The sequence below is a fragment of the Scleropages formosus genome, chromosome 24 (assembly GCF_900964775.1).
Source record: "Scleropages formosus chromosome 24, fSclFor1.1, whole genome shotgun sequence".
Taxonomy (NCBI): domain Eukaryota; kingdom Metazoa; phylum Chordata; class Actinopteri; order Osteoglossiformes; family Osteoglossidae; genus Scleropages; species Scleropages formosus.
In genome coordinates, this window is record NC_041829.1 from 11,322,030 (window position 1) to 11,347,818 (window position 25,789).

General features: G+C 43.2%; 1 protein-coding gene across 11 annotated transcripts in view; it reads right to left on the minus strand.

Moving 5' to 3' along the window:
- The window catches only part of LOC108936498 (leucine-rich repeat flightless-interacting protein 2-like), a 39,040-nt gene extending 13,819 nt beyond the window's left edge, over positions 1-25,221 (minus strand). For 4 of the 11 annotated variants that reach the window (XR_003797314.1, XR_003797316.1, XR_001966280.2 and 1 more), the window contains exons 1-8: positions 24,402-24,564; positions 23,988-24,085; positions 10,066-10,152; positions 7,769-7,771; positions 4,239-4,286; positions 3,022-3,066; positions 1,848-1,898; positions 67-102 (exon numbers count right to left, since the gene is read on the minus strand). Coding sequence is in view for 3 of the 11 variants with exons in the window: in XM_029248898.1 (XP_029104731.1) it covers positions 67-102; positions 1,848-1,898; positions 3,022-3,066; positions 4,239-4,286; positions 7,769-7,771; positions 10,066-10,152; positions 23,988-24,085; positions 24,402-24,453 (420 nt within the window). In the remaining 8 variants the exon portion in view is untranslated. The other 7 variants (XR_003797315.1, XM_029248897.1, XR_001966279.2 and 4 more) reach the window with 6 other exon arrangements.
- Positions 25,222-25,789: the final 568 nt, after the last annotated feature.

The following is a 25,789-nucleotide window of genomic DNA, read 5'->3' on the forward strand; positions in this document are numbered from 1 at the left end:
AATGTGTGCTGTCTTTGACTGCTTATGTGTGGAAAAGCCTTGCATATTACAGGGAAGAGCACTAACCTTCTCAAGGAGGTCTCTGTCTGACCGGTCCTCCACCTGTAATAACGACACAGTGTGCAAATGTGAGCTACAGAGAGATCCCAGTAGATATGGATCTGAACAGGGCACACAGTGGGACAAAGTGATAAAATGTTCCCTTCCCCTGCCACTGTACAAGTAGCCCAGAGAAAAACCAGACTCAGGATTGCCACAGAAATGTGGCACCACACAATATCATTCAAATGAGTCTCATGTTCTTAAGGAGCTGACAAGCATGACGTATGTGCAAAACAGGACAATGAACGTATAGTCACAGACATTAACTGCCACTGCAGTACCATCAGCTTCTTCATATGTAACTGCATTCTGTATTTTTATTAGTCACTCATGTAACAAACAACAGATCCTTGAAAGTGTATCTGTCCACAGGATAGGTATGTCTGTCTGTGACAAACCTGTGACACAGTAAAGAAATGAGAAATTAATGTTAGGTGGTCTGTTTTTGAGGGGCGCGGTGGCGCAGTGGGTTGGGCCACAGTCCTGCTCTCCAGTGGGTCTGGGGTTCGAGTCCTGCTTGGGGTGCCTTGCGACGGACTGGCGTCCCGTCCTGGGTGTGTCCCCTCCCCCTTTGGCCTTACGCCCTGTGTTGCCGGGTAGGCTCTGGTTCTCCGTGACCCCGTATGGGACAAGCGGTTCTGAAAATGTGTGTGTGTGTGTGTGTGGTCTGTTTTTTTATTATCTCTGGAAAATACATTATGTGCTTTTTTAACTAAAGTACTTGTTTTATCAATTAAATATACAAAACACTGTATGTTACACTTTGATCTTTTGATCTTGAACAAAATGAGCTAGTGCTTAACTGAGAGCGGAGCACATTCATGCATAATTACTCAGGTGCCAATATACAGAAAGGGGATCAGTAAGTAGATCAGTCTGGTATTTAAGATGGTTGGAGTAGATGGTGGGATAGTAATAGGGTAGTCAGTCAGGATCTACCTAATAAAATAGCAACAATTCGGTTCCACTAGTAAAAATTGTCATAATGTAGGGTAGAGTTCTAGTAATATGGTAGGAGAGCATAGCTGGGTTCTACCAAGTAAAAGAGTGATACAATAGTACAGTTGGGTTCTACAAGTGAAAATCGCATTAGGGTAGTGCAGTTGGATTTCACCCAGTAAAACAGAGATAGGCTAATGTAGTTGGGATCTACCGAGTAAAACAGTGAAAGGGTTGCGTAGTTGGGCTTCAGCCAATACAAAATGATAGGATAATGTATTTAGGTTCTGTCACTTAAAATAACAGGGTAGTGTAGATGGATTCTATAAATTAAAATAGGTAGTGTAGTCAGGTTCTACCAGTTAGGATGAGAATAGGATAGCGTAGTTAGGTGGTACCCGTTAAAATAGTGGTCGATAATAAAATAGTGGAAGATAATAACAGGATACTGTGGTTGGGTTCAAGTAGTTAAAATAGTAATAGGGATGTGCAGTTTGGTTTCTCTAGTTGAAAGGTTTGCAGTCAGTGTGCATCCCAATCCAACCCACCAATGTTAACAACTGTTTGTCCCAAGCAGGGTCATAGCAAGCCATAGCCTATCCCAGAAACACAAGGCACAAGGGGGACGGGACACACTCTGGACAGGGCGCCAGTCCATCACAAGGTTCCCCAAGCAGGACTCAAACCCCGGACACAGCATAAGCGGGCCCCACCCAAACCCACTGCACTACATCCCAATCCTTGACCCTAATAAGAATGACAAATTGTAGAGGACATTGTTAGAGGCAGTTTGCTGAAATACTGACCCTCAGACATCCACGGCTCCCAACTGACATTCTCTCCTCATCGTCGGAGATCTGAAAAACAAAGCAAAAGGTAGTAAAGATAAATGTCTATCTTTAGTCATTCAGCTGACGCTTTCCTCCAAAGAGACCAACAATTTTACGATACCTATAATTATTTACCCATTTGCACAGCTGCATAATTTTTACTGGAGCAATTTAGGGTAAGTACCTTGCACAAGGGTTTTACACCCGGAGGTGGGATTTCAATGGCAGCAGCTCTAACCACTATGCCACCAGTTGTCCCCTATAGACCTACTCTTCAGATTCACAATCCCAGCAGATCTGTAACAACATGGACAGTTCCAGCAAACTATGGAACAAAGCTATCAGCCACTGGGCCATATGGGCACCCTAGACAGTCCCTCTAAATGGGTCATTTGGGAATCCAGCAGGGTGGAACTAACAGGTCTTCCATCCATACAGCTTAGCAGGCTCAATGGTCCCTCTACCAACAGTACTGTAAAAGAACTTTAAGATTTATAGAGAGACAACAAGTCTTCATTAGCACCTAATAACTGTGTGCTTGTAAAGGGCATTCACCAAAATCAAATTAGCAATACACTCATCTCAGATGTTAAAAAGAAATGTTGCATTATCTGACACTTATTGTCACTCAACTCCACAATATCACAGTCCACATTAATCTTTTTGTGTTAACATATAATCCGATTTTAATGAGGCTCTGTAAAGCTGATTTTTATACTGTTGGCATGAAAGTCTGGGAATGAGCTGTCATCAAGTTGAAGTGGACTCTTGTCTTGCCCACTCACTTGGTTCTCATGGTAAAGGAGGGTACAGAAGTGGTTTGCTATTTCTTTCTTCCACACATTTTTGGGGTGTGTAAGGAACTCCACATGAACATGAGGTGAACATGCAAACTCCACGCACTGAGCCAGATTCAAACCCAGCCTAGGAGCTATGAGGGACAGGAATTATCCGCTGTGCCACTATTCTACTAATCCACTCCCAATGTCATACGAGTCGCACGTCTCATTCACCCAGTAAAGCAACATGTTAAATAACATTCCACCCAAAATGGTGACCTGTCACAGAGAGAGCAGCCCTCTAGAGCATGCCTGTGGCGGGAACCCTGGTGTGACAGAGACAGGGAAAGTAGGAAAGAGATGGTACAGACCGAAGTGCCTCTCCTTCTGTGGTAGGAGTATCTCTCACTTTCCTCCTGAGGAGCAGGCGAGACAGAGGACAGAGATCAAGAGGTCAGAAATTAGAGGTGAAGAGGTCAGAAGTCAAGCATGAGAGCAAGCTGATGCAAAATGCTATTTAAAGAGTTGCATATGTAATCAACAGTGGACAATGTACTGACAGCCCCCAAAAGTCACAGCAAGCTTAACACACAAAGAGAACAGCAAACACTGACACCCCCCAACTGTTACTCAGCGTCCCACAGCTTAGGGTTTCCTAAGCCCCACTGCCCTTCTTACAGTGCCCTTGTCCGCACTGCAAATTTCACATGTTCTTAGCGCAGTGGGTAGGGCCAGCCGTGTTGACCCCCACGGCACAGAGGGACTGTTAGAGCAGACCTTCACACAGGGGCAACCGAGCTCAAACTGGAGACGAACGTCACATGAACAAACCACTCTTGGTTTAATACCGTGGGGAATGTGGATTACCTCGCCCATATCTGTAATCCTAAACAAAACGCATGCTTACATACAAACATGAGCAGGCACATGCTTGGCGATCTAATCCTGCAAAAAAAATTCACATGCAGTCCATCACTGAGGTACACAAGCACAAAATTAAAAATAAAAAGGTCAATCACATGAGACTGAGTACATGTGATTTAAAAGTCAACACGAGCAGCAGGACAGCTCTCCACACTCAACTGGGACAGCTTGCTGCACTGATATCTCTGACTTTTTTATCTCTGTTTTGGTGCTAGTTTCTGAAAAGTGCTGACCATGTGCCAGAAGCCCAGGCAACTTGATAAGGCAGTCCCTGATGGTCTGTTTATTTTCACACAATTCACAGTGAAGCTAATCATTGACTTCGATATGTCCTTAAGGATATGGTATTCATACTGAATTATGGAAATAATGTGAGACTTTATTATTATTATTATTGATGTGCAATAAAGCTGCTTTCAGTGCATCACAGAAGTCAGCAGGCTGTCCAAGTTGTTATTCTTCCACTACTGTTGTGGTCTCCATGACATGACCTCAGAGGACCCCAATACATCTGAGGTCTAATTTGCACATCTAAGCCTTACTGGCTCTACTGAATCCTACGCTGATAACATTTAATAAAATGCAATGATTTCATAGAAGAAAAAAGAAGGGCCTTCAGTCTGCACAACAAAGCACACACAGTTTCCATACTCAAGCATCATACCATCCACTGCTCGATGTCACTCCATTTGCTGTCCAGCATGTGGTATTTCTAGTGGCGCCAGGGAAGGACATTAGGAAAGAAAAAGACAACTCAGAATGTCAGTCTCAACCTGAACGGCTTCTGACGGCTCTTGTGATCACAGGTCGTGCCGGGTGGCTTATGGCTGCCTCTCAGGTAAGACTAAGTCACGCAGTCCACATTAAGAAAGCCAAAGCAAAACATTCAGCATTCAGTTGAAGGAAATGTGTCTGTAGAATGTTGAACAGCATGCTCAAACCCAAGTCTGTGGAGGCCCAGAGACAGGCACAAAGCCAGACTGTAATCGTTTTAGGATTAAAATGATTAAAAGGAAAACAGGGTGAGGATGGAAGAGACGTCGGAAAAAGGGCCTACCTTCTGGAAATGGAGGTGGCACACACCGTGGCAGGAGGATCAGAAGGCAGGGACGAGCGGAGGAAAAGATGGAGAGAGCGTAAGAGGAGAAGGAGGAGGAGGAGGAGAAGGAGCAGATGAGTAGTTGCATTAGAATGGAAGCAGACCCAGGTCTTTCTGAAGCAAAGCCAATGAGAAGTTCAAAGATCCTGCACCAGATTGAGGCCACACAGCATTCCATGTGACAAGGTTACCAGAGGAACAAGAATTCTTGTCATTGCTCCCCAGGGTTCTGCTCACTGTCTGGCAGCCGGAGGCAAGCCCCGTCACCATGTCACCGCTTGGAGCCAGTTCCCATACCCACAGTGGTCTACACCCCCCAGGGACCACATTCTCTTAGGGTTCTAGACAGTGAAGAGACTGGCAGCAAGAAATCCTCACTGAATCTTAATGAGAATGAACTTCTTCAGATTCCCATCTTGTTTTCCTCAGATGTCTTGCGTTCTCTGTTGTCTGGGAATATGGCATATCCATATCCTACATCGCTGAGCTTGATAATACATGCTGAGTGCACTGCTGTGTGGAATGTATAAAGGCAGTGCACATAAACCCTCACACACAGCACCTGGATTCAATATGAGTGAGAGAAAAACAAAACAACACACTGCAGGTCACTTCCGTCATTCCTTTCAGAGCAACACACACACACACACACACACACACACAGATTTTATGTCAGACTTTTAGTTAGTTTACTCTTATGGATCTTTGACCTTATTACCCCATTGTAACCTTTGGGTTCCAGCACTATCCCCTCACAGCAACAGCCTGCATATACTGAAAAAAAAGACAACTTGCTCAATTTATCATAGAAACCCATTTAAGGGCTTGGGTGGTAAGAAACCCCTGGTTTATATGAAAACTAAAGCAAATTTGGGAGGGCGTGATGCTGATGAAGACATGCAGCCAAAATGCATCCATTATGTTACAAGAAATAGAATTAATTCGCTAAGCTCGCATGACCTCTGTCATCGTTGCTTTCATTTTCCGAATATCCACTAACAGAGAGGCCTCACCACAGCCTTTATGTGCTTCTCCAGTGAGCAGCATCATCCTTAGTGAAGAAAATGACCCACAGTTCTCCAAAGGGAAACAGAGCCACACTTTAGCCATGGTGAAGCCACTACATTGGAGAGCTGTAGTTAAATAAGACTTAAGAAACTCTAAGAAAAATATTTCAGTTTGCGAGATATGAGAGCACAAATTATGAAGAAAAGCGGGACTCGGACCAATCCAATGAAACGTTTCAATTATACACTTGCATAAATGTTTACTGACAAGTGAAAGGCTCACATTGCACAGTATATATTTACAACTGCACTTTATTCGTAGTTTGTAGTTATGAAGCATCAGTGCAAAGTGATTCCCAAATTGGTTAGCGGTAATCCAATTACATGTTGTGATCAGCCCTGCAGCCAACGTAAACACATAATGTTTGCTTCACATACTTATCTTCTGCATACAAACAAGCGGTGCATTCCTGAGTAATATCCAAAACTTGACATACCTATAAATTTATGATAACTTTAACCTTTCGTAATGTGAGACTCTTGTTACATATTTCCAAATCGTTTTACAATGCAATAGTTCAAACTCATAAACAGGATCAACATCTTCAACATCTAACAATTTGCAAATGACAAACATTTCAAAGGACATAGGGCATCTGAAATGACAGCAATGAAGAAGATTGTAGAATATTTTAGAGCTTCTACCCTCGTAAGCACTCTGCACCTTGAAACACAAGCCAGAAACATGTGACTAGACGTGCATCTTTGTGAGCTACTTGCTGCCGCAACAGTTTAGAGCCAGGAGCCATGCAGCATTCCCATTTACTTTGTTTACAACACTTTATATCATTCCACACTTCGCACGCAGCTCTTTCAGCTACAGACAGAAGATCCACCAGGAAAAGCACTGAAATGTACATTCTGAAAGGTCTAAAGCATCGCTTCACAATATCGCCCTTATTTTCCTTAGGCAGGAAAAACATTCAAGAGCATTTTTCCAATCCAAGTGGTTTTAACAATACGTTTTTAACCTGTTCTTGCCAAAAACACTGATTTATAGACAAATTTTCTGACCTTTTGAAACAATAATTTACTTATGTTTTATTATAAATGCTAATGTCTTTACAGCTGATCCGTTACGTACCTACCATTTGTGTTATAACTTATTAAACAGAAGTACTACATATGGAAACTAAAAACTCTATAGAGAATTGCAGTAAACTTAAAATAAATACAAACATTTCCATAAAACACTGGGAACAGTACAACCAAGTAGCACTTTGCATTTTCAGTCATATTTCATGTGTGTCATGGATGGGACAATTCTCAGCCTTTAACGTTTGCAATTGGCAAGGACAGCCTAAACAGGAGCTATCCACATGCTCCTGTCATCTCTCTCACACTCTCACTCTCACACACACACACACACACACACACACACACACACACACACACACACAGAGACAGAGAGACACACACACCTGCTTTGGAATGGAAACGATGGACAGCATAGTCAAAAAGACAGTAAGTTACTGGAGACAAAAAAAGAAAGAACAGCTTTGGCCACAGGCTCACAGTCACCCAACCCTCCTCTATGCCCACCTTCCGCAGCAGTGGGGTTCCAGGGCGGCTGGCCACATGCACTCCTCTTCCTGCCAGGCGCCTCCCTGCCATCTTGCTGACTCATTCCAACTGCCTCGATGCCATTGTGAGAAGTGTTGCATGTGACCACACCACAGCCCAGATGGGACAAGTGCCTTCCAGATGCCCTCCTGTTTTCTTGCACCCCTCTCAGTCACCACCAAGCTCTGTTAGTTTCCACCATGCTTCGTTAGTCTCCACCAGGCTCTGAGGGCCCTCATCACCAAACACAGCTCCACCAGCTCTCAGGAGGCTTCACTAGTTTCTATGAGACCTATCACCATGTACTATCATGTACTAACACAGTCTAAGTACCATTCACTCAACACATCCCACTGGGTGTTAACAAACCCACAAGCCCCAGGCTGGCCTCACTGGTCTACACCATCGTCTTACTGTGCTCCACCACCCAACCGCATCGCTCTGGTGTCCACCAGGCCAAAACACCTTCTATTCTCCTTAGCAGCTGCTCCCAAGCTGGAGAAACAAACAAACAGGGCATTCCTCAACTATCCCACCACAGGTCCAGCATGGAAAGGAAGTCTCTAATCTGCTTTAGGGCTGTGGATTAAGAACCGCATAGCAGCGCCCAATCAGACTGTGCCGAGCCCTGTGAGTGCACAGTAATCCCAGACGAGTGTTTTCTGTGTTTTTCGTTTACCCTGTTGCTAGGACTCCTTCCTTAACCAAGACTGATCAGTCAGAAAAACACCTCTTTTCAAGTGCTTACCTGCTACCACATCATATAGATAAGGAAACGGAAAAGAGACTTTGGTAGAGATGACTGTAGTTTCTAATAAAGAAAGATACCTTTGACGAAGGTGGTGAACTGCCAGGGGAACCCCTGGTGACCTTTAAACAATGCCTGGAGCAAAAGCAGGGTGCTCCAGACTTTGGGAAATCCAACAGTCCTCAGCATGGATGCTAAGGAGGTATCCAAGCAAAATCTGCATTTCACAAAAAGGTAGCATGGAAGCAAGTATATTACCCTGTTTTCACCAGAAGCCATAAATAAACAACATGGGACAAATAAGATTATTTAGAAGTTTTGGCTGAGGACCTGTGGTTTCCACGGACTTAATGTGGTAAACATGTTATTGTATAGGAATATACCATGGTTAAATGTCTCTGTTCAATAAAAAAAAGCATTCTGAAATAAAATGCTCATCATGTTCTCAAACTTTACATTGTGAAACCAGCAAAGGGCTGGTATAATATCCATACTGTGTAGATATCAAGCCTGAACTAAATGGAAACTCAGTCTGCTCAACAACACACTGTAAACATATAAAGACCAGTGTTGGCTTCACTTTGTTTAGCTTTAATTATCGAGTAGTAGTATTTTGTTGTTGTGGTCTATACCTGAAGCCTGTAAAACGGAACACGGATGAAAATTTTTCCTGTGCGATTACTTAGAAACTCTGGACAGTGGATTTCATGGGCAATGCCACTTGATTCAATTTCTGAAATATTCTGAATATTGCAATTTTTCATCCTTAGTCCTTGTCTTTTACCTATGTGGATGAATTCTTTATCGCTTTGTGATGCTCTTTCTATTTCTATATTGCTTTGACCCAGTGTCACCGCTGTTGTCAATAAATATGAATCAATAATCAATAAAAAATGCTCACCTGTTCTCAAAATTTTCACTGCAAAACTGCGAGAAGGAGTGAATTTAACTTCTGACTTTGCTGTGTAGATAATCAACAGCGTGAGCCATTTCAGACCTCAGGACTGACATACGGCTCTGGCTTTCCAGGCATGACAGAGGTCAAATGCTCAGCCAGCCTGTTTTCATCCATCCCCTCTCACAATAGAGAAAAGCCTTAGGCCTACTTACGAGATTATAGTACTTTGATGAGGTGCCATAGATGTCCCAGACTTACGTGTGCACTATTCAGCAAATAACTTCCAGGTGACCAACTGGGCTGTGCTCGCTCCATTTAAGCTATAAGGGCGACTGTAGCAGAACAGCACAGTTAACTTGACTCCCATCTGAAAGGTGTATGGAAAAGGGGGCTTTCCAGCATTGATCAGTTTAGACAGTGTAACTAGTTTACAGTGGAATTACATCAAATGTGCAGCCAACGTGCTGTCCATCGACAGACCTTCCATCCTTTACCTCATACATTTAAAGAGCAGAATATGTACTCAGTGTAAGAATCCAGTTAAGGGCTTGGGTGCTCAAAAGCCCCTGGTTTATATGAAAACAAAAGCAAAGATAGGGGAGCGTGACGCTGATGAAAGCATGCAGCCGAAACGCATCCGTCACGTAAAAAAAAAATATAACTCTTTTGGTAAGCTCGCGCATTCTCTTCCAACATTGCTCTAGCCTTCATCAACCTGAAAATCCACTATCAGAGAGGCCACACCACAGCCTTTGTGTGGTCTTGAACGTAATAGCATCGTCCTTGACCGTAGCAATGAAAATGACCCATAATTCTTCAAAAGGAAACCAAGCCAATACACACACACACAAAAAGATTTTAAGTCAGATTTTGTGAGTTTTGCATTTCTTTGACCATTTTACAACTCTGTGACCTTTGTGACCCTTCACAGTCACTTTGCATCAAGCTGAATATATTGAAAAAAAAAATACATACCCACCTTAGTGTATACATGAAAACTAATGACATAGGTGAAGGTATACAGTCGAAACGCGTCCATCGTGTCACAAGAAATGTAACTGTTTCGGTGATCTTGTGCGTGCCCTCCCATCTTTGCTTTAGTTAACCTTCCTTTACCTCATTCTGCTGCTTCTCCAGTTCCTTCATGCGGATCTCACGAGCCTCTGCCCTGGCTGCTCGCTTGGCTGCAAGTCTGGCCTCGGCCTGAAGGAGAGGATGGAGAGAGCGAGGAAGAAAAAAGTCAATTTCACACACATTATAAGTCTAGTAAATTCCCTTTGGTGGTAAATGTCCTTGAAAAGCAAAGCTGCTTTGGTATCTTGCATATCAAGGTCTGTAAATTTTGGGTGTCATGCATCCTCAGTTAGTTTTCTATGGAAACCCATGATATGATGTGAGACCAGCAATTTTATCATAACTGACACTGTTACACTAATTACATACTTACATACAATAGCATTATTTTACGGTGGATGTGATATTTATACAGCTGGAACAACAGCAAAGAGCTCAAGGGAACAGCAAAATGTTGCTCACCCGGCTGTGAGGTGCTGGGACAAGCAAAGGCCATCTAAGTGAATTATTATTCTAAGACTTTTGACTACCACTGAATACGAGAGGAGCAGGTAGATGCCAACCACTCGTAGATAAATGGCAAGACCCTTGTCACATGTTGGTGTCTCTGCACTGCAACAGATTGTGCAAGCGCGCGCGCGCGCACACACACACACACACACAAAATCACATCTACAGTTAAATTCACATTCTTCCATGCAGCTGCACACACTCACAAGAACATTCAAAGCTCCCCTCCGGGTGCTGTAGGTGTCACGTGACAACAGTCCTTATATCACGGAGAAGCTTATTGATGAAACCAACTTTTGAAGACTGCTGACTCCTGATGTGTCTAACATAAATTCCCACTCGACAACTCACCGTTTCCCTCCATGCTATCTGTGCATTTATTAATTTAGCTAACGATTTTCTCCTTAGGTTACCCAACGAGCAATATTAGGCTACCTGTGGTGATTTACCCGTTAAACACAGCAGGGTAATTTTTACAAAAGCAATCGGGAGTAAGTAAAACCTGCAACCTCTGCGTCCAAAGGCAGTAGTTATAACTACCACACCACCTGCTGTCCTGTAACTGAGGAAATGAAAGCCTACTTTTAGAGCCTACTCCATGACCTTCTGGCCTAAAGTCCTTAACCATATCCTCTCTGCAGTGTATTTTATCTGAGCCTGTTAACAGCCGTAAGCCAGAATCTAGTTCACTACTCATACTTATTTCCCAGCTTCCCAGCTGCACGACTTTGTGTGCTCATCTGACTTGACGACCTTCCCTCTGAAGGTCAGACATGAAAAAGTTTAACACTTAAGCCACATATTTGTTCTCACCTGTATCTGGTTGACTGTAGAGAGGAAGTCCATTATGTGGCACACCAAACAACAATTATGGGTTAGTACTGCTGCTCCATCACGTATTCCCAGGGAAACTCACGATGACCCACTTCCCCTCAGCAGGCAATGGGCTTCTTTGATTTAGATCAGTTCACAATGGTGCAGTATCAATTCCTATTTTTCCAGGATTACTTTAATATACTGCCGGTATATTACTTTCAGATCCATGATATTATAGCCTCATATTTCTCCAAAAGCGCTTCTGTTACAATCCACTTCAGTGTAGACAATGCCATAATCTTCAATTCGCTTTAGCATTCCATGTTTTGTAGCATTATACAATTCAGTTGCATTTATGCCATCAATATTATACCTGAATTAATAGTCCAGGTGAACTCTTAGGTTGTGGTAAATCCTCCTCGAGTGAATGAAGATCTGCGCCAACCTCCCTACCACCTAGGCTCACATGGAGCTGTGTGCACTTATGCTTGTGAATTCTTGTCACAGCGCCGATAACAGTACAGCAGTACACTCGTGACTCAGAGTCCGCCTTTGTTTTTTCCATGAAGATGAGAGTTAATCATTCCCCAGGATAAATGTGCCTCTAGAGGCCTGGATTACATAGTTCTGAGTTCAGGGTGCAGTGATATATCTGTGTCTATCCCTTTATGTTAAGAAGTGATATAACCCAGATTAGAGACACTAAGTGACGTTGATTAACCCTTGTGCTGTGTTCAAGGCAGCTTTCTATTTTTGGTTTTAAAGTCCAAAATTGAGTGGCCCATTTGAGTTGTTTGCACAGGAGTTAGAAAACAAAGTATCACCTTATGTTTTATTGCACGACTTAAAAAACTTCACCCCAAGTCATTATCACAAGTTCTACATTTCTTTTTGGAATCTATGGCCTAGAGACATGAAATTGTGTGTGTGTGTGAATGCCTGAATTTGGCATTTAACACTTTTTGCAGTCTTTAATACAGTCTGACCCATGTATTTTCATGACCCGACCAACCCAGATGTACAAAATGAAACTGGAGATCACTAATTCTGTGTGTTCAGAAACCTAGTGTGAAGGATGTAATGAAGCCTTGCGGGAATCAGATGAAAAATAGATATTCATGATATATAAAAGTTGCAAAATGGTTAAATTTAATCGGGTCACAGCTCGAGGGTAAGAGAAGTACACTCATAAATATACACAAAAATGCTGCTCAACTGCTCAATCTATGTGTGCAGTATAACTCCAAATCTGATTTAAACATTCGTCTGCGGCTTTCGATCTTGTTGTCCCACTTGGTCAAATTTAACTGTGATATAGAGAGTCTGTCCAGTCTCTTAAATGCTGCACAAGGAGAGCTGTCTTCTTCAGTGCATTCGGTTGTGGAAGCAGTGAGTGATGACTAGAATTCGCTGTTTATTGATTTATTCTGTTTTCATCAACAGGTCATACAATGGGGGGGTCTCAGTGTTTTTCCATCGTGTAAGAGGCTGGGAAAACTGTGGATGTGGTGCCAGGCTGCCACAAGACTTTTATTTTATTATCTTTTATTAACGTGAAGTTGTTCTAAAATTAAGTGTACTTCAAAATAACTGAAAATAAATACATTATCTCTACAACTTCCCATTCATCAAGATGTGTTCTGCTTTATGTATCCAAAAACAGAGCCATGTTCCTCCTGCGCATCAAGTGGCTCAGGAATATATCTTGAAAAGTGTCTGACCTAGAATTCCAACTGTGTGTCTCACAGTCACTTTGTGACTGAGGACAGAACTAAACCAGGGAGAAGGACAATTCGTGATATAAACATCTGCAATGTTCTGAATCTGGGCACTTTCAACTTGCATCAATATATATACAATAAAAAAAAAAAAAATTCTAATAATAAACACATAGCTCTTGTTGGTCTAAGATATACCTAAGATAAATAAAAAATATTCTGAATGAAATCAGTCCTTTACAGCTCCATGAAGTTGTTTATCCTAAAAACAGCACCACTGAGTTTTTATTCAATCTGAGCAACTTTTTGCTGCCAGTTCAAAGCAGCCAGCAGAAATTCAGGCCATTTTTGCTCTGCAAAAGAGATTTTAGGAAACAGAATGGTAAAATATTAAAGTTAAAAACAAATAAACTGAGAAATGTTTTGTCTTGGAAAATGCTCATCTCAAATGTTTGTAACAGAGGTACTCTCATTTAGTTCACGAACACCAGACTCACCTCAGATGGCTAATGTATTAGCATCATCTGTGTTGAAAAACTCTGTTTAAAATGAATAAAAGGGAGTGTTTAAAAACCAGATGAAACATGATGCTCCACACCTGATGCCATAAAGGAGAGTTTTACTACTAATGTGCTTGAATTCAAAACAAGAAAAGCTGAATGGTCAGTACAAACACTTCTTTAAAATGAGTTTAAAAACAGGCTATTCGGGAATAGATTAAAACAACAGCTTTCTGAAAAACAGCAGGATATAAATAAGATAAAAGGAAAACATATGAAACTGTAGAAAAGACTGCTTTCCTGCATAGAAAAGCTCAATATTTACACCCAGGGCTCAAGACCTAGCAGCTGCTCTTCCACCTGTTGTGGGCCTTTGACAGCATATTTCAGTCACAGCAGATGGAAAAACTACACCAAACATGAACTGCTGTGCATTGTCACCAAGTCAAAAACATAACAGGTTCAGGCAGGCAATCACGAAGGTGCGATATTCGTAGAACCCAAGAAATATAAACACTGCAGATATGTTGGTGCATTACTTCAGGAGAAAAGCACCGCAGTTGCATTAAGGGGCAAAACACGAAAAAAAAAAAAGTTTGCAATCTTTCTTAAGCTAGGTCAGGAGTGCTAGGGTTCAGCTGTGATTGTGTCTGTAGACACAGGTGCAGTGTGAACAAGAGGTTCTGCAGACAAAGACAAAGCGAAGCAGCTGACTCAACAGTCCAGTCACTAGGTATAAGTTTGGGCATCTAGAGACAGCTCATGTAATTGTGGACATATGCAGGTACAAAGACATGTTTTAGGCTTCTCCTGCATCAGCAGAAATGCCACCATACTGGTCAGGAAATGCTATCTAAACTAACCTGCCTAGGAGAGATAAGTAGAATTGTGGCTAGAGTTGCTACCTTTGGCTCTGAAGGTTGGTGGTTCAAGTCCCATCTACCTCTGCACTGCCCTTGAGGAGGAGGCTTACACTATCATTGCTCCAATATTGATGGGGGGGGGGGGGATTACCTAGCTGTACCAATGGGTAAATTATTGTTGGTAGTCTAATATTATAAGTCATTTAGGAGAAAAGTCAGCTAAATGAATAAACATACAGAAATAGCAACATGTTGCTATATATGTTACAAGAAGTTACTAACCAATATCATATGTAGTGCTCAGTGCAGGATTTGACATTTTTCATATTTAATTGTCCAGTTTACATTTTTTTCCGTCCCATCAAATTTTGAACTTGTCAAATTTTGGAACGTATCAGAAAGAAAAATAAAGTCTATGTTTAAAATATCCTTTAATGAGCAGGAACTCAACCCAAACATTTATTGTTCACAAGTTCACCAATTACATTTTTGCTGGCAATACAATTTTAATCCAAAAATAAAACTAGCCAGTTTGTTTCGCAAAGAATTTTGTTGTTTTACTTTATAATGAACCTGCCCGGTTGACAGGTATCAAAATGATTCTACCTGACTACAAAAATTTAGGCAAATGGCTTACACCAAACAGGCAGACTGATGTCAACCCCTAAAATGTAATATTTTAAAGTATCTAAAATTTATTTTCTTACATTATACTTCCTTATAGTTTTTGTCTTATTCCCTTACTCTATTAAATGTAGAGGTTCTCTCATTTTGTTAAATATTATTGCTACACACTCTTCTAGCAAGAGGAAGTGATGTAATGTGTGGATAGTGACTATTGTTAGCATGTGGTATGTCATCCTCGGCATAATATAACAGATATAAAGAAACAGTTTATGTGCTTCTTTTAAATAAAAAAAAGACAGAAGCAAATCAAGGATTAAGGAAATTATTTTGAGTGATAAACTTGTTTTGTGAGTGAGAGCATTTCCTGGGCTGTTGTGGTCTTTTTACATTACACTCCCTTCAGCGTCGACAGGTTTCAGTTTAGGCGTCACTGTGCTCTTATCTCAAGCAGCGATGATGAGCTAATTCCTGACTACTGCATACAGCTTGACTCGAAGTTACAAAAGCTGGTTGTCCGTTGAGACGAGGCCCACTTGGGAACACCTCCAAGAGTTTGAGGAAGTCACAAAGCTGACTCACACCGAAACCCCAACGCACGCAAGGCCCGGATGCAAACATCCTTCCTCTCTTTGTAGGAGAGAAGAGAAGTCTGAGCCCAAATGCTTGTGTTTTGCAACCATTAACTGAATATACTACTACGCTACCTTAAACGTACCTTTACATGGCATTGCAGTGCTGCTTTGCTATTATTTGGTCCAATCTAATATAGATTATTTTACAATTTTATACTTTGTCAATTTATACAGACTCTTTCCTGGGTTAAGTGAATAGCTCTAAGCAAGAACAGCAGCTGCCTTTCTGGGATCTGCCTTTTTTTTTTTTTTTTTTTTAAAAGATGTGCTGATATTTCTAGTTAGCCCAGAGGGGACCATACGGGCCTCAGTTTGTTGGGATTCCCACTATGTTGCCCGAGCTTATCAATCCCCCATAGAGACGTTGTTTATGAAAAACCATCTACGAAGCGAGACATGCTCATCTTTAGTCATCCCTGCCTCAGTGGGGTGCTGTTGGCCAGCCCTTCTCAACCCAAACAACATCTCAATGCTTACACATGTTTTCAGTCATGGTTTAAGCAGCTTCTTTCCCGAAGATGTAACCTGACACTGAGGTGTTCTTACTCCTGGACAAAAAGATGAACGTGTTCTCACTGGGATGCGTAATTTAGAGATACTACAATTGGTTTCAAGATGCAGTGGTGGTGATGACAGCGTGCTACCTCAGAAACTCTCACAAGAAACAATCGCAACTCATTCCTGAGAAGGCACAAGCTGACGCTAATGCTAAGGCCAGGGTTCAGCTAGCGGTTATCTTCCCAGTTCATATGGCAGGCTGGAAATCCAAAGGCTACTATGTCCAAAGAGACAAAGGGCCTGACCAGCAGGACAAAAACAGGATGGAAGTGGAACTAGGTGCTCAACCAACATTCAACATGAATCCAGGTCATGTGACTACCAGCTCTTTTAGCCTGTGAACAAGTTAACGCCCATATAACAAATCTGTCGAGACAGGCAAGATAAGCATCAAACGCCAACTCCAGCCTCTGCACTCTGCTGTGACCATAATAAGAGTGTGTTAAAGAAGCACAGATGAGAGTCAGACTGGCAAAATGGGACAAGCATTGGAGGGCGGAGAATGGGAAAATCCTGAGAGGCCTGGTGGCGGGAAGTCAGATGGACCGAGAGCCCATAAGGGCCTAAATGCAACCACATGCAGCTGTGAGACCAGAGGCGTTGACCTCATGCCAGCATTCCAGTCTCAATGCAGGAAGGGATGGCAGCTGGGTGTGTGGACAAAAGCATAAAGGAACAGTTTCTGTAACTTCTAAATGAGGATTAGATGGGATCCCTATGGCAACAATGAGGAGGCCTCTTCACCGGTGCTTGGGCACAGCCAAACTCAGTGATGAACTCATGCCCTCTGTCTTTGCAAGTGGGATCACATCCCATTAGGTACTGCCATCAGCTGACCCCCTGAGCACCGGAGTACCGGCATTAGGCTCGCATTGTTCAATATAATGAAACTTCAACGGTTTTACAAGTCCAGCCTACTTTCAGTGCAAAGAAAAGGCTACTGACTTCAGAGAATAATTATTTACACATGTTGAGCAAAAATAGCGGCTACTCCATCTTTACCACTTGTTTTCTCTTCCAGCCTTTAACCCCGAAAGCTGTAGTTTGTGATTCTAAGTTTCACTTGGGGTTTCTTAAACACAGCCCTGTTAACAGCTCACTGCTGGCTTTACTAGAATGTGCAGGGTTAAGAGGCGACCATCACTGGCACCAATTCTCCAACGGGGGCCCCTTGCTCCTACAGAAGCATAACCTCAAGACCTCAGCATTTTTTCGATTACTTAGCAGACACTCTTCCAACATCAACTTATATCAGGGCCAGTTAGGGGCAGTTCTGTAGGGGTGCCAAAATTTGGGGTAGCCAAATTTTGCTCCCAAAATCAAAAAATAAATTGTAATACTGGAAATACACACACACACACATTTTCAGAACCGCTTGTCCCATATGGGGTCGCAGGGAACCGGAGCCTACCCGGTAACACAGGGCGTAGGGCCGGAAGGGGAGGGGACACACCCAGGACGGGACGCCAGTCCGTTGCAAGGCACCCCAAGCGGGACTCGAACCCCAGACCCACCGGAGAGCAGGACCGTGGTCCAACCCACTGCGCCACCGCGCCCCCCTACTGGAAATACTGGAAAGAAATTAATAAAAACCTTGCTTAATGATAAAGACAGTTTCATTAAAAAACTAATAAATTATGTTAACATGGCATGACACAGCTCTACCCTGTCTTCGAAATCTTGCAAACTCGTACGTAACATTTTCTACGAAACCGTATATATCTATTCGTCCCCTTAAAAGACTTCAGTCTTGAAAATAAGATTTCAATTGTATTTTTCTGCAAGATGCATGTTGCTTTGAAGAAAAGTGTGTGCTAAATGAATAAATGTAAATGTAGTGTAAATGTAAGATTAGTTTTTAGTCTACTTTCAGTCCTACAAGTATAAATATGTGTTCTGTGCACAATGTTTACATACATGAAAAAAATTATAAATCTGTCCATCTTCAACAACCGCTTGTCCTCAGCGGGGTCACGGTGAGCCTTACGTGGCAACACGGGGCACAAGGCCAAGGGGGGAGGGGACACACCCAGGACAGGATGCCAGTCCATCGCAGGGCACCCCAAGCAAGGCTCGAACCACAGGCCCGCCACACAGCGGGCACTAGCTGAACCCGCTGTGCCACCACACCTCCCCACCAAATAATAAATATTAACTTTAAAAATGTATATTTACATTCAAACTTTATTTTCTCTTATTCATGATCTGTACGTATCTATAACTAAAATAAACACATATTTTGTCGTGTGTGTGTACCTTTATTAATTTAGAGACAGAAATCTAAAGGATGCTGGACTGATTCTTGCCTTGGGGTCCTAAAAAACCCGAACAGTGGCCCTGACTTACAAAACCCGAGACTGTACCATGTACCAAGTTCCATATTCATCCGTAAAACTGCACTTAGGTCTCACCTGAAATGTGGATCGGGAGCACTTTGGTCACACCCACATTTCCTTAACCGTTTGCCCCATCCTACGGGCCGCACACACTCCAGCGCACACACTCTGTTCCTCACACTTGCAGGCCTGGATGCGGCCCAGGAAACCTACGCAAACAGGAAAACGATCGCAACAGCAATTTCAACAAGCGTGGCTGACGTCACTGGGAGGCAGGGGCCTCGCTCCTTTTATGGAACGATCGAGACGCTCCCACATCCATAATTTGCCAGTACTGTATGTGAATGTGTGGCCATGTGGCTATGAAAATACGGACAAGTATTTGAGAGCAATTTGCATGAATGGGAGCGTATGGTTGTGTACATTTACTAAGGGGACACCCCTTTACCCCTTTACAGACTGGCACTGGGAGAAGTGAGTGATGCACCCAAGTTAAAAAAAACCTGTCAAGTAAACAGGACCGCGCAGGCCAAAAGAGCTCCAAACAGAAAAAGACAGATCGCTCCCATTTACTGTCCACACAGCCATGTGTTCTCTGGACTTCTGTCTTTTGTGCATCTTAACGGTTGCAATGGACATTCAAAGCACATGATTTGGCACTTAGCTGGTGCGGTCAGTTTGTCAGGGGTGTGTGTATGTACATGCAAATGCCAGCATACTGTATGTGTGCAGCTAGTAAACACAAGTTTGTGAAGAGTACATGAGCAGACACTCTTGTACGCAATGCTGCTGCTATCAGGCTCATGCTTCATTACTGTACTGGATGCAGTTCATTTAGGCATCCCTACTGTTGGTTGGCGCGGGGTGTGGTGGCACAGTGGGCTTGGCTGAGGCCTGCTCTCTGGTGGGTCTGAGGTTCGAGTCCTGCTTGGGGTGCCTTGTGATGGACTGGCATCCTGTCCTGGGTGAGTGTGTGTGTGTTTGCACGCATGTCCTATGCCCTGCGCTGCCGGGTTAGGCCCCAGTTTGCCGCGACCCCGCCCGAGAGAAGCAGTTTTGGATTGTGTGTGTGTGTGTGTGTGTGTGTGTGTGTGTGTGTGTATACACTATTGGCAGGGTGTCCAGTCATACAAATCATAATGAGTAAGAGGAGGCTAGTGAAAAAAAAACACAAATTCCTTTCAAATTCATCATTTTCCATATATAGATATACAATATGTGTATGTGTGTCTGTGTGTTACTGAGAGTTTTGTGTGCTTGAAAATCACACAAATCAGAAGTCTCTCACTAAACTCAAATTGTCATTTTTTAACAATTTGTGTTCCACTTTGCTAATTTTTCCCTTTTTTAAAACTCTAGTAACCATATTTTTAAAAAATGTTGTGATGCAATATTGTCATGAAGTGTATACTGCCCAGTCACTCCAACATTCTGTCACTTGTGGTACAGTCATGTGTGGATGAACTTTACTCCACTACTCTATGTGAATATGCGTGTAGCTGTCAGAGCGAATGTGTACGTGGGAATGTGTACATGCTCACATTTGTGTGTTGCTACATACTTGCCAGCACATGAGGCTACAGCACTAAATTTCTGCACAGAGCAGAAAGGGATGTGGTGTCAAGGCCGAAGGGCAGGGCGATTAAAGGGTCACGATGGTTCTCGTCTGCCCCGCCCCCACCGAGCCATCAGCAGCCGAGACTAATCTGCTTTAAATGCTGGGAATCTCCCTGATGCTCTGCTTCCTATCTGGCTGCAGCCGTTTTCAAGCATGAGGTTTAATCTGGAGCTTACTGGGGTAGCGGGCCATCAGAGGAACACTCAGCAACACTCACACCGGCTGCCCACATGTGTTATAAAAGCTACGACGGGAGACCGAAACGTAAGGAGCTGGACCAAATAGTACGGTCCAGACTGGACCGGAGCTGATGAGACCATCAGCAATAATCCTGCAAACTGACCCACAACAAAACAGTTGGATGTAATTCTTAATTTGCATTTGTGGCAACACAACAGTGAAAGAAATGATGAATCTGAGCAGGGATACGTACCTAGGGAGGGAGAGAGGGATACACTCCATCTCTTTCTCAGGTGAACATCCCTCACTGCCAAACAAACCTTGACTGAAATACTCTTGACATGCAATCCACTACACTGGTGGAAGCAGCCCTTTTCTTCATCGTAAAGCACATCTGAAGGAATTCGCAGCACTTTTAGCAATCATTCCATCTGAAAGCTCTAATATAGATGAAACACACTAGAAAAAAGCGGTGATGATATTCAATTAATTATCTCGTAATTAACCCAAGAGCTTAGTATGAAAACTGGCAAAGGAAATGAGTTTCACCACTGAGCCTCTGCGGAACGTGCCAGTGAAGCAAATTTCCATGTTTGGTGAACATACAGTGACCAAATTCCCACTTGCTCGATGGAAACCAGCAATAAGCATTGCTGCTTTGGCAGAAATGCACAGCTATTCCAATCTCACTGAGATTTTAATAATTACAACAAAAGAATTATGCAACAATAATTTTGACAACAATAAGCTTCGAAATATCTTCTCTAAGTGAATGTCATCATTTCGCAATATCCTTAATGAAGACATGGATTTATCCCCTTGCCACAGTATGGCTGCACTTACAGATATTCAGTTGCAAAATGGGTTCAAGATGTATTTTATGAATTCTATTAAATGTTTATAGAAAAAGAATGAAGATCGGCAAAATGTATGTATCAGAGACATTCTGTTCTTGTGACATCATTGCTGATAGCACTTCTTTCTAGACGATTGTAAATGTTATTTTTAATCTCTTGTGATCTTGGATTTTAACTGGATGAAATGGTAGGAAAATTGACTGACCCAGTTAATTAAGTAACTAAGCTCATGTGTGACTATTTAAGCATCATAATTCAGTACATATTCCTTTATGGTTGGTGATAATAAAAACAAACTGTGATTTATTTTATTGGCCCTTGTGCCCCAAATGGCATCTTCTAATACTGTTAGTACACACTGGTAGAGTATAACTGAGTCTTTTGATAAAACTTCAACATTTTTCATTATAATGAAAGCCTGTATTGTGTTAACAGTTAAAAGTTGTTTCTTCGGCCAGTGTGTTTACCTTTAAAGCTGCTTCAAATGAGAACTAATATTTTATATAGATACTGAAAAATAAAATGAAGAATAACGTAGTTCTCAGGTTTGTTGTGTTTACATAGCACAAAGACCAGCACTCTTGACCAAAAAAGGGTATGTAGCAGAGTTTTTAAGGACAGAGGGTTGTAACTACAAAGTTGCCAATTCAAATCCCAGGAGTGGCACTGCTGATGTAATCTAGCCTTGGACAATGTATGCCATGATAATTCCTGCAACAACAATAAACAATTGTGGACAAAAATAGGATGCTAAACTAGCTTTTGATAAGAAGCTGTAATATAATACACACAAACAGGACTGGACTGAGGAACCTGCTTTAGAAGTTTCTAGATCAGGGAACAGCTTTTGTCATGGATCAATGGCTCTGGAGCTTTTGTCTTGTACTGAAAGATTTGCATTCTGAAAAACAAGCGAGACTATACGCATAACACACCATATCTGTGATGACACAATTTTAAAGTAGATGGGTCAAGAAAAAAAAAAAACCCTGCGTATATTAAGAAGTTCCTCTACTCATGTTGCTTTTTCTTGTCAAGTCTCTTGCTAACCTCAGAACACTTGTTCAGTAGCTGGGTAGCTGTAATAAAACCAGTTGAACAAAAATTGCATAAGTATTCAGTAAACTATTCATTGCATGTATTATATTTCTTAAAAGAAATACCAAGTTCCTTATGACTAGGAGATGTGAGGCCTACACACCGTGACAAAACACATCTGCAAGAAAGTAGTAGTAGTTTGACAATAACAACACAACCCTGAATGAAGGGAGCTTGAATAATGATATACACAAGTAAGAATGTGTGTAATTATGTACAATTACAGCAATACTGAATTTACATTGTAATTTCATACAGAACTGTAATGTCAGTTGGCCTTGTTACTCCAGACAGTTATCTAGCTGTTTTGACAAAGTAGGGTTGAAAGTCAAACTTACTTCAATCTTTTAATAATTTAAAATATTAAGTAAGTAAAGTAAAAGCCTAATACAATTTTTTTTAGGGACAGAAATAGTACGTAGGTTCACGTTAAGTTTAATAAAACCCATCACTCACCGGCACATAGCAATACGGGTTACAGTAGGCCCAAAGTATTACTTCACTGCTATGTCTGTTGTTGTTACGACATCAAAATCCACCATCACTCCTTCAGAGTGATTTTTCAAATGTTTCTGTTCTGTTTTTTCATAAAAAAAGACATGTCTCACAAATTAAGAGCATGTGGTGTAATATATTATGCATTACTGGGAAATAAAGAGACAGAAAATGTCAGATCAGCCACCCTAATGACCCCCACCTCTGTGGTATCTAATTTCTCATCTCTATTTTTGGCCATGCTAAATATCTGCTTGCGAGTGCCAAGTTAGCGATTCTCTTCACCGTGTTCATGTTAAAACTGATGGTTTGTACATGCCAACATAAACCTAGGTACAAAACACCGGTCTGCACAAAAGCTGGGGGTTTGACAAATTCCGATATTTGCCTCAAATACATTTACGTTCAGTTATTGCTCTTGTCAATTTGAACTTGGAGGCCTACAGACTCTGTAGGTCAGTCCTGTTTTCTGGGCTCCTTGCGTCAGTCCTGTTTTCTGGGGTCTGTGCGTCAGTCCAGTTCTCTAGGCTCTGTGCATCAGTCCTGTTTTCTGGGGTCTGTGCGTCAGTTCTGTTTGCTGGGCTCCTTGTGTCAGTCCAGTTCTCTAGGCTCTGTGTGTCAGTCCTGTTTTCCGGGCTCTGTGCGTCAGTCCTGTTTTCCGGGCTCGGCGGGTCAGTCCTGTTTTCCGGGCTCGGCGGGTCAGTCCAGTTTGCTGGGGTCTGTGCGTCAGTTATGTTTGCTGGGCTCTGTGCGTCAGTCCTGTTTTCCGGGCTCTGTGCGTCAGTCCTGTTTTCTAGGCTCGGCAGGTCAGTCCTGTTTTCTGGGCTCTGTGCCTCAGTTCTGTTTGCTGGACTCTGAGCATAAGTCCTATGTTCTGGGCCCTACAGGTAAGTCCTGTTTTCTGCTTTCCTGTCCCTGTCGGTGCTTCTGACCCTGAACATGAAGCAAACTGGGGAAAGCAGTGAGCCACACAGTAGCCAGTCAAATCTGCTTCAGCACCTCTATATTCTTTTATCCACCGTGCGTGCGAACCTGCCCGCTTCCTGCCTCCTACGGCCTGTCCCTACACAGAGAGGGCAGGAAATCCAACAAAACCCCCAGCAACGGGCAACCAAAATGGCCCGACAGTGTAAAACAGGGTAGGTTTCTTACTCACCTCTCTGGCTATGACGTTAAGCGCATCGTCCTCGGCGGTGAGCCTCTCTCTGTTGGGCAGCCTCTTCCTCCCGCTGTCCTGAGTCCCCATAGTCAGATCTGTTCGCGTATTCAAATTACAATCCCAAAAATGAGATAAGTGGCGCATAAGACTAAGAGTACATTTCCTACCTGAATACACACACACACACACAGTCGAAAGAAATGACAACGCGGGCAACAGCCGGAGGAGGAGCGGGTTCACTGCTTTTTTGCGGAAAAATGTGTCCAGTGAAAAATACAACGTGAGCTGCCGGGCATCGTGCGGCGCTGCCACTGCAGTACGGCAACGGTACACACACACACACACACACACACACACACACACACACACACAAAACACCGTAAGCACGGCGGCAACCTCTGTAAAGCGCACATTTCTCAGCAGCGCACAGCCGCTCCCCTCCGCTCCCGGAACACACATACATGATGACAGAAGGCGAACGATTCGCTCAGCGAACCCTTAATCCAGCATTTAAATACACATAAACGTATAAAAACCGGAAGGAATCACACAAGGATGTGTCGATAAGGCGCTCATGCCGACTTACTGATGTGTGTGTATGTCACTCGCGTGGTCCGTTCGAGGGGAGAAGGGAGAGAGACGGAGCGACGCAGGGAAGTTACACGATGCCGGATGCGGAGAGCTGTCTCTGTGTGTGCACGGAGCGCCCGATCGGGCCCGCACCGCACCGCACCGCAGCTCCACACACACACACGCACGTACACACGCACGCACGCACACGCTACAGTCACAACTCGTGCTCAGCGATCACAAGCGAATTGCCGCGTCGGCCGACCCTCATACCGCCGCGTGCCCCACGCCGACATGGTGGTGCCCCTGTCGTAATGTACGTCACGGGCCCGCTGGACCCCCAGTGAACTAAAACGACGAGCACATTTCTGCTCGCGCCTGTAATTTCTAACCGCAGCGATCCCGCTCCGTTCGCGTCGGCCGGTCGAGTGTGTGTTAGTGTGTGTGTGGGGTGTGTAAGTGCTGGTTACCAGTGTGTCGGCGCTGGAGTAGAAGCACATGCACGGCACTGTCCCATCTGTCAAGGCAAACTACCAAACATGGTAAAGAAGTGGAGTGCGGTTGTTGCACCGGGGCAGCGCTTCCCTCCCTCTGGCGGCCGTGTGAGCTCGCTCTGCGGGTGCCCGTGTCTCCCGGCGGCTTCCTCTGTCGTTTACACCTGGGAAACACTCAGTCTTGTTCCTATAAATACACAGGTACACCTACTGTACATGGACACTTTTCCTGTATACAGATCAACAGTACACATGTCCTATTGAGGGGTCCCCAGGGGCCAGCTGACTCCTAGATCTGGAGAAACAGTGGCTCTACTGTGATCTCTTCTCGCCACCAAGCTCCTCATCCTGTCACGATGACCTGCATGAAAACCTCATTCCGACAGTTTGTATCCATGATCTTGTTCCGTTGAACATCACCCAAAGCTCATGACCGTAGATGACAATGGGGAGGTAGACTGAGCGGTGGATTGAGAGTTTTGTCTCAAAACTCAGCTTAACAACTTCACAGCTTCACCAACACAAATCAGTACAATACCTCCAAAATTGTTGGCACCACACCGATCCGTCTTTCAATCTTCCACTCCCCTTTTCTGTCACTCGTGAACAAGACCCCCAGCTACTTGAACTCATTCTCTAGGGGGAGTTATTCTCCCCTCACCTGGGACAGCATCCCAATCTTTCTCCAGAGGAAACCATGATCTTAGACTTGGTGCTGTTGTAGTTAAGGAACCA